At 42.7% G+C, this 13,148-nt stretch overlaps 1 protein-coding gene across 2 annotated transcripts; it reads left to right on the plus strand.

Annotated features, from left to right (window-relative positions):
- Positions 1 to 76: 76 nt before the first annotated feature.
- On the plus strand, positions 77 to 13,148 carry ticrr (TopBP1-interacting, checkpoint, and replication regulator). Of its 2 annotated transcripts, none has more exons than XM_054777830.1 (21): positions 77 to 1,060; positions 2,120 to 2,357; positions 2,871 to 3,103; positions 3,187 to 3,424; positions 4,283 to 4,421; positions 4,549 to 4,673; positions 4,791 to 4,994; positions 5,260 to 5,405; positions 5,536 to 5,636; positions 5,743 to 5,836; positions 5,956 to 6,038; positions 6,183 to 6,413; positions 6,581 to 6,668; positions 6,773 to 6,848; positions 6,976 to 7,107; positions 8,198 to 8,288; positions 8,402 to 8,457; positions 8,527 to 8,804; positions 8,931 to 10,965; positions 11,071 to 11,202; positions 12,657 to 13,148. In XM_054777830.1, exons 1-21 carry the CDS (start codon positions 401 to 403, stop codon positions 12,770 to 12,772), a joined length of 5,496 nt encoding a protein of 1,831 aa, XP_054633805.1. In that variant the 5' UTR covers positions 77 to 400; the 3' UTR covers positions 12,773 to 13,148. The 2 variants fall into 2 exon arrangements, with proteins under 2 accessions (XP_054633805.1, XP_054633806.1); XM_054777831.1 differs by having other exon boundaries at positions 11,074 to 11,202.

Genomic DNA, 13,148 nt, shown 5'->3' on the forward strand with positions numbered 1-13,148 from the left:
AATGAGATTGTTATGAACAGAGGTTACCAATTGCCGCAAAGGGGGTGGGATTTGGTTCAAGGAGCGCGAACGTTTCAGAAGGTAGTGAAGACGGGAAAATGGCGACCGCCGAAGAACTTATACGAAATTTTATGCTACATTTGGACACGTTTTTCACGGCAGTAATGTAAATGTGGATGTGATTATTTTTTACGTATCGCGTTGTGTGTCAAACTCAAAAAGTAATTATGGAAGAAAATGTGTCGCTACATGAGTTGCAGCAACTACTACGAGCTAGTTTCGTGCTTGCTATGTACCTATCATGAAGTTGCTGTTGCTAATGTTATTTGCGGTAAATGACGCACGTCTTCGCACGTACATTGAATTGACATTTAGTGGAAGATAATAGCTGCTTGACAGTATGGCTTTGCACAATCTAGTGTTTGTCGTCGATGTGGATTACAGAACTCGACTGGACGCCAGAAAGCATCTATTGAAACGTGGAATTCTACAGATATTACTGCACTACGGCTACAAGTATGGGTTTGATAAAGTACGCTGGGGCTATAAATTTTTCCAGACGAAGGCTGGACGAAGTGCCAGCCTCATAACGAGGGGGTCTGACCTTAAGGAGCTTCGCCACAAAACATTCGAGGATTTTGACTTAGAATTTGATTCAAAGTTTGACGGCAAAGAGAATGACTTCACCCCCCAACAGAAGCAGCCATGCAATCAGTCTGCTTCAGTGCAAACTGCACTCAAAGAAATCCTGCTGGACTTCCAATGGGACCGACCAGACATCACCTCTCCCACCAAGCTGTCCTTGAGGCCCAGAAAGGCGAGCCGAGCTGGCAAGCCTTCTCATTCGCAGGAGGACGACCTTTCAAACCACGGGAGAAATGTGGTGTTTATTGTATCAGAGTGTCCTCGAAGCTGGACACAACTGGTTGACTATCTCTGTGCGGGAAACCTTGACATGCATTCAGACTTGTCTGAGAACATTCTATCCAAACCTGTCCAGGACATGCTGGCCCAGAGGCAGGTCGTGCTGCAGTGGCTTGACAGCACGCCTCATGTTCAGGTAAGCTTCCTGATGTGAAAATATCCAACCATCCATTTTCTATAGCGCTTGTTCCATTCGGGGTCGCGGCTGAGCTGGAGCCTATCCCAGCTGACTTTGGGAGATAGGCGGGGTACGCTGCGCAAGTATCATGATTTACATTCACACAAACATGCGATCAACTTTCTAAATGAAAATTGTTGTTTTTATCTTGATTCATGAGCTGCTTCGGCAAAAAATACCGCCACTTACTCACTTACTCACGCTACACTGTCATTGGCATGACGGCCAACACTTATTCCTTGTTCTTCCCGTCCCCCAGCAAGCCTCGTCTGCCAGAGCAAGTTGGTGTGACTGCCCTGGTAGACGGACAGCCAAAGTCACTGGCAAGGCATGCTGGTTGTCATTCATGAGCCCTTGATCTCGTTCATGAATTGACTTTTCTTTTGACTTGTCTGTGTGGCAAGCATGAATGTACAGTCAAGTGAGCAAGAGTGACATGTTTTTGACTTGAAGGATTGTCTGTCTTTTTCCTCATTTCTGTTGTCAGAAATTCCTCCATCACTTGTCCTTCCAGGACCTCTCATGAACAATGACAGAAAAGACAATTGGAAGTTTCTTGAATGCAGAACAATGAGGAGTCAAATAATAATAATGATAAAAATAATGTGATTTATTTCAAGTACAAGCATGGTCGTGAACGTGTGTGTTCATGTGCGTGTGTTTATATGTATCCCTGTGTTGTGAGTCAGATTTTTTTGCCGAATCGTGCAGCCCGAGGTGCCCCGAATAAAGGCTGTGCACAAGAGATGTCCTTGGAGCACATTTGTAAGGAAGAGTGGAATATAAGCAGTCCTGTCATTCAAGCAAAATTTGCTGATGCAGATTTATATTTTTAGGGTGTGTGCAGCCAGTTTGTACATTTGCCCTCGGATTGTTTTTTTTTTCTTTTGAAGTGTACAGGTTAATTTTTTATGGTTTACTAAACAAATTTATTTTAATATAGGTACACTGACTCGTCAATGAAATCAACTGATGTTTACCCCTTTCCTGATGGACAGCTGTGTGGTCTAATTTCAGGACATTCAATGTGAGGACCAGCTTGGCTTTGACAAACTCTCTCAGGTCCTGGCGCATGTTGGTGGCAAAGTGATTCCATTGATGGGACTGTTGAGCCTGTCCTCCGTTGAGAAGACTGACGCCAGCATCGGGATCAAGAGCTTCCCGTTCCGGTCCAGTCTGGGATACCTGCTGTCGTCTGAAAACCAGCACTGCCTTGCTTTTCCTGCCACAGGGGGCATTCTCTGGCTCGAGCAAGGTTGTTTTTGAAATCTTATACACTCTGTGTAATGTTTGGTATCTCTGCCATGGACATCGACATTGCTTATTTGGACCAGCACCAAAACACCCACCACTGCATATCTTTAAATTAGCATTAAGGTGCATACAATACTCGCGGACTAGTAAAAAAAAATTCCTGTATTGTCTTTACCTTTTATCCAAGTGATCACCAAATTTTGTGAAAACATTTTTTGTGAAAGTCCCCCCCCACCCTATCATCTCACTAATAAAAACAGCAACAAAAGCATCAAACCTAACCATTGTTATATTTTTACAGTAAATAAATACTTTCAGCTTTTTGTAGAAAGAAATTACCACAGGGTATTCCACCTGACATTTTCCTGTGTACTACTATAGATGTGTGTAGTTGCAGTACCGGGTAGTAAAGTAGTCCACTGCATACACATGTTAAAACTAAACATGCAGGATATCCATGATAAATCTTTGTGGTGTCACAATCATTCACCTGTATGTATCCCCTCTCTCTCAGGTGGTGTTGCACGGAGCTGTGCTATTACTTTAGAGCCAGTGTCCCGCAGTCAGCACCCTCTCCCTCAGGGTGTGGAAGTGTGTCTGAAGGGTATGCTACAGGACTGGGATGTCTCTTCACTGTCACGCACCACCACAGAGTCGTGGCTGCTTCAGTGCTCCAACACAAGTGAGCCAGGAGCTGCTGCCTTCCTTGACATCCTAATGGAGCTGTTTGCTCATTCTCTGTCCATGGTGAGAAATCTAAATAGAACAGTGTATAACTTGAAATCAGTTTTTATTGGGATTGACCAATGTTAAATTCTTTTATCCCCCAGTTTGCTGAGGTGAGCGTTAATGGCCTGTTATCCTCGGCTGTCCTCTCTCCGTTGGCCCATTTTTCAGCTCTGCTCACCATCATCCAGCCTGCGATCACTCGGCATCAACAGCTTCACACCATTGAGCCTATATCCTCCACCACCACAGCAGAAATCTCTGCTGACCTTCCAGAAGTAGTGAGCAGTGTCTTAGGTGTCATATATGACATGATGGAGCAGGATGGTGACAGCGCTGATGGTAAGGTTAAAGGAAAACTACACTATGTTTGGAAATTTGCCCATCATCCACAATCCTTATGTGGGACATGAACACACATGCATTTCTCTTTTCTGTATGTTCTAAAGATATAAAAAAAAATAGCTAAAAAGTGGTAGCGAGTTAATGATTCATTATTAATCTCCAAGAGAAATTCACAGTTCCCAAATCAAATTCACACGCATTAAGAATAACACTATTCCGTCTACAAAGCCTGCTATAAAAACACCTCCATTGATTTCACATAAGAACACAGAAAACAACTCTACACCTAGCGTTAACTTTTTTACAAAAACACAGCAGCAGTGGCGGCAGCTGTAGCATGTACCGTTACCTTTTGGTAGTGGCGTTGTGAGCGTGTGTGTGGTGAAGTTATTCACTAGCCAGCTAGTAGCTAGTCGGTGTGGTGTGGCAAGGTGTCACTATGCCAGTAAAGTAGTTCTTCGGCATAACAATGTTAATAATAATCCTCATAGTAATAATAATGTTGCTGTAGCTTGTTTAATATGCAGGTCGCATTATGTAAATAAAGTGTTGTTGGTGGTTCTTGAAGGTTTTTTCAGAAGGCTTTGTAGGCGGAATAGTTGCGTCCCATTACATGCACACTTAGCTGCCGCTTTTTAGCTTTTTTTAATATATCTTTAGAACGCACAGAAGAGAGATATGTGTTCATGACTCTCATAAGGATTGTGGATGATGGGCAAAATTGAAAAGTGTAGTCTATTCTATTTTTGGCTTATGTTATCGATATTATATATAATAAAGAAATAATAATTTTGCTGTCTTTTTCATGCGCGTGTCTTAATTACAATACATTTTTGTTTGTATTTGTCCTCTTAGATCAGCCAAATGATCATACTGTTCCCGATTGGGCCCAGCAGGAGCTCAGTCATTGCCCGCTGACAGTGGGATTGTTGGAGACATGGTTTCCTCATTCAGATGACTCAGGAGTCACTTCCCATTTAATGGAGTCATTGAGGTTAACTTATTATTACAAGGTTTTAAATGACAAGATTGAAATGATTTGCCAATGATACTTTGATAGACTTTCAATGTGGTACATACAGTATTGGTCCTGATGCTGTACTGCTTACATTCATTGGCAGGTTGCTCCATGCGGTGCCTGACCAAAGAGAAGAAGAGGACTTTCTCTCCCATACAGAGCTGATCAATGACTTAGCAGAGCTGTATCAGACATCAAAGGTTGCTGACAACAAGAGGACCAAAAAACGTAAAAAAAAAAAAAAAAAAAAAAAAGCAACTTAAACTAAATAAGACAATCAGTTAAAATAGTATAAAACACGGAGCAGAGAAATGTCAACTATTACATTTTTCATTTTCCCTGCAGGAGGAACCCAACGCACGCCTGTGAAGCAGAAGATGAAGACCATGAGTCGCTCCTTGCAGATGCTGAATGTGGCGCGGCTCAACTTAAAGGCCCAGAAAAGCCAGGCTGATGCAGAGCCAATGGGGTCAGAGGGCAAAGGGTCTGAGAGACAGATGAAGAAGCGTTCCAACGACAAAACAAGAGCCGGAGGAGCCAATGTCATCAGTTAGTATCCCTGTCACTCTGCCAGCACAGAAGACGATCTCCTATTGATTGTGTATCTAACGATGCAGATTGAAAATGCTCTCTTTTTTTTTTTATAAAAAAAAAAAATAGATGTATGTATACAAAGTGTCTGGGTTGGAGTTTGGCTTAGGTATTATTACAGATAAAGCAAAATACATCATACATTGCACATTGGGCACCTCATCTTAAAGCGTTGTGGAACACTAAGCTAACTGGAGTAATTGAAGTATATTCTTCTTGTCAGCCTTCACAAGTGAAGTCGAGTTGCTGTCTCATCTGAAATCCACTTATGAGAAGGCCATTGCAGACCAAGACTGCTCCCTCCTTGCTGGTGTTCAGCAGCTTCTGACTGCTGTGAAAACTTTCCTTGTGGGTGGACCCGAGCTGCAGGTGAAACATAATGTGACCAGTTATTGCACACATTTAACAGTGGATGTGAACAGGATTGTGATTAAAGTAAATAAAATGACACACAGGATTGTTACTTGCATGTGTGAAAAGTCAGTGTTTTCCCTCACAGGTCAAGACACTTCAGTTTTCCCAGCAGCATCTTCTTAAGACCAGCAGATTCATCAGGCAGTCGTATGGCTCCACTGCTAATTTGGAGAGAAAAGTCAGAGAGTGAGTGTCTGATTCGTGCTTGTGTGGCTGCTTAATCTTTATGACATCCCCTGGATACGTTAATATACTAGCTCTTAAATGTGGTTATCCACATTGTGTCCACTAGGTGCCAGCTCCAGGCATGGCTCCGGTTGGAGTTATGCAGACTTTTCTCCTCTGAACAGGCTGATTGTCTGGATGCTGAACAGATGGCTGAAGAGGTAGGATGCTCTATTGTGAACAAGACCAACTGTACAACTGCAGCTGTTGTTATTTCGTCTTTATCAATGCATCAATTGACTTTGTTTTATTTTTCTATTGAAACCATTGTGGCGTTAAGGTGGCTGAAATGTTGAGAATTATATCCCTAACGAAAGACCCAGTGAGTCTCGCAAGGTTCCTTCAAGATGAAGTCCTTCCAGTGTAAGTGTTCCAGTGCAAGGGTCTTGTCATGTCATGTTAGGAATGATTTTAGCCATTTAGCTGTTTTTCTTTTAAAAGCCAAATTTGTTTGCCAAGAAATGCTTTTTCTGACGTAATTATTTTAACGAAAGTCCCTCATTGCAGGTTTCTGACAGCCATCCCAAGGGTTCTGGCAGACATTTACCACAGTCTGGGCACGCAACTCCCTAAAGCCTTGGTGGCCATTCTTCCTATAGACTTCTTCAGCGACGAGTCAGTGGCCAAGGACAGTGTTTCCCCTTCATCATCCTTGGCCTCTCGATCCGCACACAGCCTGGCTTCGAACAGTAGCGATTGTCTGCAAGACCTGCGAAATCGCTCTGTAAAAAAACGGAGGTGAGATGGGGAGGTGCTTCCTCTGTTAAATTGTTGGGGTTTTTTTCTTATAATGTTGGAATAACCTTTTTCAGCACATGTTGAATAAGGTTACTTTTCTTTCAGATTAGTGCAGGATTGTAAGCATTATATATTTATTTTATTTATTTATTTATTTATTTTTTGAGGAGTGGGATGCTGACCCGTCATCGCAGTATGACTGAATCGTCACAGAGTTTACGCCAAATACAGATGCCCAAAAAGACGACACGAACTGTAAGATCAGCCTAGACAATTACTTATCAATAACTGTTATTTGTTTAGTCAACAAACGTTCACGTTTCTAATCGCCAGTGTGACCTCACTTATTTTGTCTTCAGCAGTCCAAATCAAAAGCCTGTACTGCTCCAGAAAAAACAATCACAGTACCGCAACCTCAGAAAAAAGAAACGCATGGTATAGTATACTTTTTGGTGTGGGGCGGGGGTCAGTTTTACAATACTATTCTGCAAATGTAAGAAACTTGCACAAATGGAAAGAAGTCATATTCCTCAGTACAGACTCTGGTGTGATTTGTTGTCAGAAGTTACCAAGGTGAGAAGAAACCTATTCAACCAAGAGATGGTTTCTCCGTCCAAGAAGGCCAAACTCCCAAGGAGCCAATCTTTGTCAACTGTGGAAGGACTGAAGCGCAAACGATCTCATGAGTCTGAAGGTAAAATCTGGACCATGGAGCAATTCCTGCACTTTTTATACACATGACTCTTAGCTTTAGTGCCATTTAATTAGGGATGTCCAAATCAGCATTTTTGCCCTCCAGTCCCGATCTTTTTTCTTTCTTTCTTTCTTTTTTGGCCCAAGATTCGATCATATTTTGAGACCCAATTTGATACTTTGACAATGTTGTTCTAGGTAATGTAACTAAAAATGTTTTTAGCAAGTAACTGAAGTGTAAACACAATTACATATTTTTATAAAGCTTATTTCATTACATTTAGAATGTGTTACTATTGTTGTAAATACCATGAAATAATTATCTTACAGAGAATTAAAAGGTCAGCTTCCCTTAAGTATATTAGAAAAATAGTCAAATCATACAGCAACTTGGTGCAGTATTGTAAAATGTAATCACATGGGGCAAACATAAGAGCTCCATATATCTGTGTTGAGCTGTCTGCTTTTGTTTTACATCACAATGTATGTTTTCCTGTACTTTTGTTGTACAACTGTGGTAAGCCAGGGTCGCCAATATAGTGTCGTGATGGCACGACATAGCGTGGATCCATACATTCTAAAAGATGGCAAAAAAAACAAACATTCTCCACGACAGATGGGCTGGTTGTCCGAATCAGTCAATTCCCCTACCTTTTCAGTGATGCACTTTGCCGTTTTGCTCTCTTTTGGGTAATTGTCTTTCCTCCAAAAATCCAGAGTTTGTTGCTTCGGTGTAGCAGCCTTTTCATCAGTCGCCTTGCTAACGGTTTCATGCTCCGCTTTATGTTTGGTCTACAGATAAGTATTAACATTGTGGTATTTAATGCCGATCTGCTAATATCACCCCTTGAAATTGTCATTTTGCAGACATTGCAAGTTGCTCTAGGACTATGTTCATTTACATTGCAGAAGTACAGTGGTTTGACACTTCTGACATGGCTTTGTTTACTTGCTGCAAAAACAAAGCACTTTACAGCAAAAATTGACTGGGTGTTTGGCTGATCATTCACGATATCCAATCAATTTTAAAAAAGCCCAAAATCAGCTTGATCCCGACATTTGTAGTCTTAATGTTTATTCTTCCTTTTCAGAGAGGCACAGACTCATAACAAAGAAAGTGTGTGAGACACCCCACCACAAGCAAGTGTCCAACAGGCTCCTTTATCGACAAAAATTGGGACGGTATGTATTATCAAGCAAAGTAGCTTATTCAGCTAAAAGATTTTGTTCTTTATGAGCAATGTGCCAAGTTCTACTTGCACATTTTGATATTTTGTTATTTTCTGTGTTTTAAGAAGCTCTGTGCCAAGTGAGGAGTGCATTGTGGAAGAGTCACCAGTAAAACCAGCAGGTCTGCAATTACCTTTACCTTTTTCAGCTTATCAGACCAAATATGAACATTTAACATTGTTTGTGACAGAGGTCAGAAGGAGCCCGAGGATAAAGAAGTTTGCAAGGAGTCACTCGAACACTTTTTATTCAAGTTCCCAGCCTCGTTCCCGCAACCTGGAGAGGGCGCTCTCTGCTTCCCAGCTGACGCTCAGGGAAGGAAAAATTGAAGATGTTAACGTGAAAAAAGTAAGGTCACCCTTGAGACTTCTTTTTGGGGCAGCTGAGTCTCCCTGTCGTCCTTCTACCTCTGCGGCAGCAATCAGGACCACCAGGTCTCGGCTGTCCACAGACTCCAGTGTTTTTGAGGTAAGTTAATTTTGTTATACAGAATAAATACTGCATCTATAAATATATTTAACTGGTCAGAAAATCTATGGATAATAACATTAAACACGAAACTAACACTGTACACTGATGTCTTACCCTGTGTAGAGTCCAAATAAGACACCAGAAAAGACACATGAAAAATCCACAAGAGGCCTTTGTTTGAGCACAACCTCCAGAACTCCTCGCACACCAAGAACTCCCAAAACTCCACCTTCTTCCCGGGTGCGTGGTCTCTCTGTCGAGAGTCCTACTGGGAACCTTGATATGGCTCTGAGAGGCAGTTCCTTCAGATCTCCCGCTAGAAAGACTTTTGTAGTAGAGTCACCCAGGAAGCAAAGTCCTTTAAGGAGTCCACTGAAGGGCATTCTCAGGACTCCTGTCAAGACTGTGGAATGTGCCTCTTCCTCTGGATTACATCTAGTTTCCAAGACTCCCAAAAAGAGTGTTACCTGGTCTCCATCACCAACAAAATGTCTTGTGCCAGAGGATACTGTGACATTTAAGGTGCCCGAGTCTCCTCGCATGGCATGTCGTGGTTCACCAAGATTGGTGAGGACGCCTAACAAGTTCTACAGCCCTATAAAAAGTCCCAGCAAAATAAAGGAGACCCTCAAGACCCCTGAGAAGACCTGTCCAACAGCACTTAACTTTACCTGTCAGGTAAGCCTACTCAGGATTTCACCAAATTCAAGAAGTGCCATTTCGCCACAGCACAAACCTCAATCCTTTGAAAAAATAAAAAACTTTCAGCTGGAGGCGGTGCCTTTAGAAGTTTTTCCAAGTGAAGAACACAGTCCCTTTCCTACAGCCACCTCCAGAAGTCAAACAAAGACACAGAGTCCCACTCACCAAATGGTTACTCGCTCTGGACGAACGCCGGGTAAAAGTCCAAGCACTACATTCACGTGTAAGCAAGCAATGACCGCATTAGTGGGCAATTCACCCATGTCTCCAGCAAAGGCGCTGATAGTTGCTGAAACTACCAGTATTAACTCCCAGCCTGGTGACCGTGTTACCTCAGCACTAGATACAGACTCTCCATCTACATCTACCGCAATTCTGGAATGCAACTTGCAGTCAGAAGAGAAAAAAGCTGAAAGTTTGCTAATGTCTCAAAGTGAGACAAGTTCTCAGTCTGATTCACAAGTCAACACCACAAGTGAGGACAGTATGGACATTGTGGATGCGTTAGTTGTAAAGACGCAGTTTAGCGGCGGCCTCAAGATGAAAATTAGCTTTTCCCGCAAGCCTTCAAAGGCCAGTGAAGACTTTGCATCAGAAGTGCCTTCTTCCAAACCACACGTACAGGCACAAGGTACACCTGGTCGCAGCTATGGCTTCAGACAGACTCCCGACCGCCAGCAGCGAGAGGCGGCTGCCCGTTTGGGCTACTCTAATGAATTCCAAAGGTTTTCAACTCCTAGAGGGCCTTCTCGACAGCAGCAACAAAAAGGCACGGCTACACCAAAATCTACTTCCTATCAATTAGAAATGGAAATGGAAACCTCTGGACTTCCCAAACTCAAATTGAAATCCAACTCTAAGAATGTAAGCCATTTGGTCACCGATGACAGTCCTCAACTGGGAGCTCAGAGCCCTTCGATCAGCATTAAACCTTCACCGATAGAGAGCCCATTGGCATTGTTCCCCAAACACAAAGATCCTGTTTGTGTCTCCCCATCCCTCTGTACCCACGTCACGCCCGCCAAAAGCACACCCAGAAAAGGTGGAGCGGTTCAGACCTACATTTGCCAGTCGTACACCCCGACACGCCATCCTGCGGGAACCACGTCGCCCATTGCAGTTGCAGATGTTTTCACCCTGTCCCCGTCCCCTCAGAGTGTTGGAAAGATAACCCCAGACAACCTGAACAGTTGGCCGCGGCGAAAGAGAGCCCACATTGGAGGGGTTGGAGGGAAAGAACGTTGCCAGAAGGGGGAGCCACTGCTGGAGGAGCTGTTGGAGGAAGCTGAACTTGGAGTGAGCAGGTTGTCAGACATGGATGATGATGAGCCCAGCCACAAAGCTACTCCAAAACAAGCATCTCCTCTGTCTCCTGTGGAGGACTGGATGGCAGCTGATCCTCTAAGGCCTGAAGAAGAAATAATGGGGACAGCTGGAAGTGGAGACGTCAAGTCCAGTAAGCTACAAGTTTGCATATATTTGGACAACAGTTCATTAGTGATTAACTATTTTCTTTCACAGTGTACTGCAATGTGTTCATGACTGTCTGTTTACATTCCAGCAGCAGCGACTCCTCCTCACTCAAAGGTGAGGAAGCCAGTGACAGCGAGTGGGATTTTTGCCCTCACTCAGTCTCCACTGCTCTTCAAGGGCAAACCAGGGTCTTCAAGCAAAAGAACACCACACCGTCAAGGTATGACTCTTCTGGTCATGTTATCCCTGCTACAAGGTGCTCACAAGATATCTTGACAGTTCATTATGCTCCAGCAGTCACTACTCCGACCTGGGGCTAGGCGTTATGGACCAAAACTCATATCCCGATATATTTAGGTTGAATATCGATCGACGCGCCTGCGATCCGCTTTTCCATTTTACAACTCTGTACTAACTACCGGCGTTACATGAACACGCACACATAACACTCACTCTCCTCACTAGTTTTCCCCACCGTGTTGCGATCCCATTCATTACCCTACAAACACATGCAAGGTCTTTTTCCCCACTCATCCCCGCTGATAAAATACACCCAAGGTGCACACTTGGGAGTATTTTGTTGTCTATTGCCTATACCACACACTTACCTCTGTCGCTGTCTTCCCTCGGTCCAAACCACAGCACCACTTCTGAGGTGTTTAAATGTGCAACCTTTTCACGTCATGTCATGTTGCACGTCATAAGTTTCTCAAACGCCTCAAAAGGACTTCATTGTTTTGATTTATTATTTATGTTATCAGTATATTTGGCCCATTGTGCCTGTTATTTTGCTAAATGTTTATTTTTTTTAATACTAAAGAAACAGATGACCAATAGGAGGGACTTACGGGGCTTAAAAGGGGAGCCTTTTCAGGCAGGTAGAGTCTAGCAGGAGTTCCACAGCAGGTAATGTGGTTGTTGACTTTTTTTTCTTGGACTAGTTTATCGTGAGTGATTGCAGTCTCATTGTTAAACCATTTTTCTGGCTCATCTGTAAATATATATACTTGTAAATGTTTTTTTTGTTTGTTTGTTTGTTTCTTGTTTTTTGGACATTTTTGCTCTTTTTCCACTGTTGATATTTTGCACTGTTTTGCTGTGTTTTGCACTTTGGGATTGTGGAAATAAATACCACTTGAGCACTCACTCCTGACTTGGCCTGAATAGACTAGATCCCACCACATAGTTTACTTCATTACTTACATGACATTTTTTCGCATAATTAACGCATGCACATCATGGCAAGCCACGCATCTCCACAGTGTAGCTCCCCACAGTCCCACAGAGTCTGATGCCCTTTAGAACTTCATTCTGACCTGAACACATCAAAGCAGTGCAATTCCAACACCATATACTATATGTATCTCCAACTCAACAACACATCTCTACTCCGCTCGTCCTGGGACAACACTTCCTCATTGTCACTACACGACCACGACCAAGATGCATTCACGGACACTCCGAACATCACAATATCTTTATTATGCATGTATGTGTGGTCTATTAAACAGAAATACAAAAAAAAAACAAGTTGATATTCTTATCGCTCACTTTGCCACTCTTAATGCGGAATTAGAATTTGCTGCAACTTGAATGACGTTGAACTCACATGTGTTGCCACTTTTTGATGTAAACTTGACTCTAACGCACAACTTTATGCGCTGACCTTTGCAGACGAATTGGCAATTGAGAGGAGTTTGGAAGTCGACGTGGAGCGCTCTTCCTTCAACCAGCCCATCAGACACTCCTGCACGGGGCGGAGCTACAGCAGGAAAAGATTGATTCACTGAGGCCCAACAAAGCACCAGAGCTGAAGCTTTCTTTGTCAATTTGGGTGCTTTTGGCGGCAATACTTCAAATGTTTTCATGGAACGTCTTCTCCTCCTTGCCTCCATTTTGTTTTAATCTCCTACACATTAGTTTAGGAGTTTTTCCTTTTTTAAAGGGTATTACAATGGCCCAGTCACCTTTTTGTATTGAGCATTTTACTTTTCAAAAGTCTTGACTGAATTTATCTTCCTAAAGCTAAAAATTTTGTCTTATTTCTAATTACTGTCGTTGCATCTGTCAGTTCTGAGCCTAATTTTGTCAGTGTTCCAAAAGTGTTTATTTATTAGTTGTTTTTTCAAATCATAAAAAGCAATTTTAAGTCAAAGGGAATGGTTT

The sequence above is a fragment of the Dunckerocampus dactyliophorus genome, chromosome 5, assembly GCF_027744805.1.
Source record: "Dunckerocampus dactyliophorus isolate RoL2022-P2 chromosome 5, RoL_Ddac_1.1, whole genome shotgun sequence".
Lineage (NCBI taxonomy): Eukaryota > Metazoa > Chordata > Actinopteri > Syngnathiformes > Syngnathidae > Dunckerocampus > Dunckerocampus dactyliophorus.

Bases quoted from the DNA above. Each gene is read 5' to 3' on its own strand.
- ticrr (XM_054777830.1), top strand. From the start codon at position 401: ATGGCTTTGCACAATCTAGTGTTTGTCGTCGATGTGGATTACAGAACT. The intron at 8,805-8,930 runs GTAAGTTAATTT...TACCCTGTGTAG, and splicing joins CAGACTCCAGTGTTTTTGAG to AGTCCAAATAAGACACCAGA. The intron at 10,966-11,070 runs GTAAGCTACAAG...TTTACATTCCAG, and splicing joins AAGTGGAGACGTCAAGTCCA to CAGCAGCGACTCCTCCTCAC.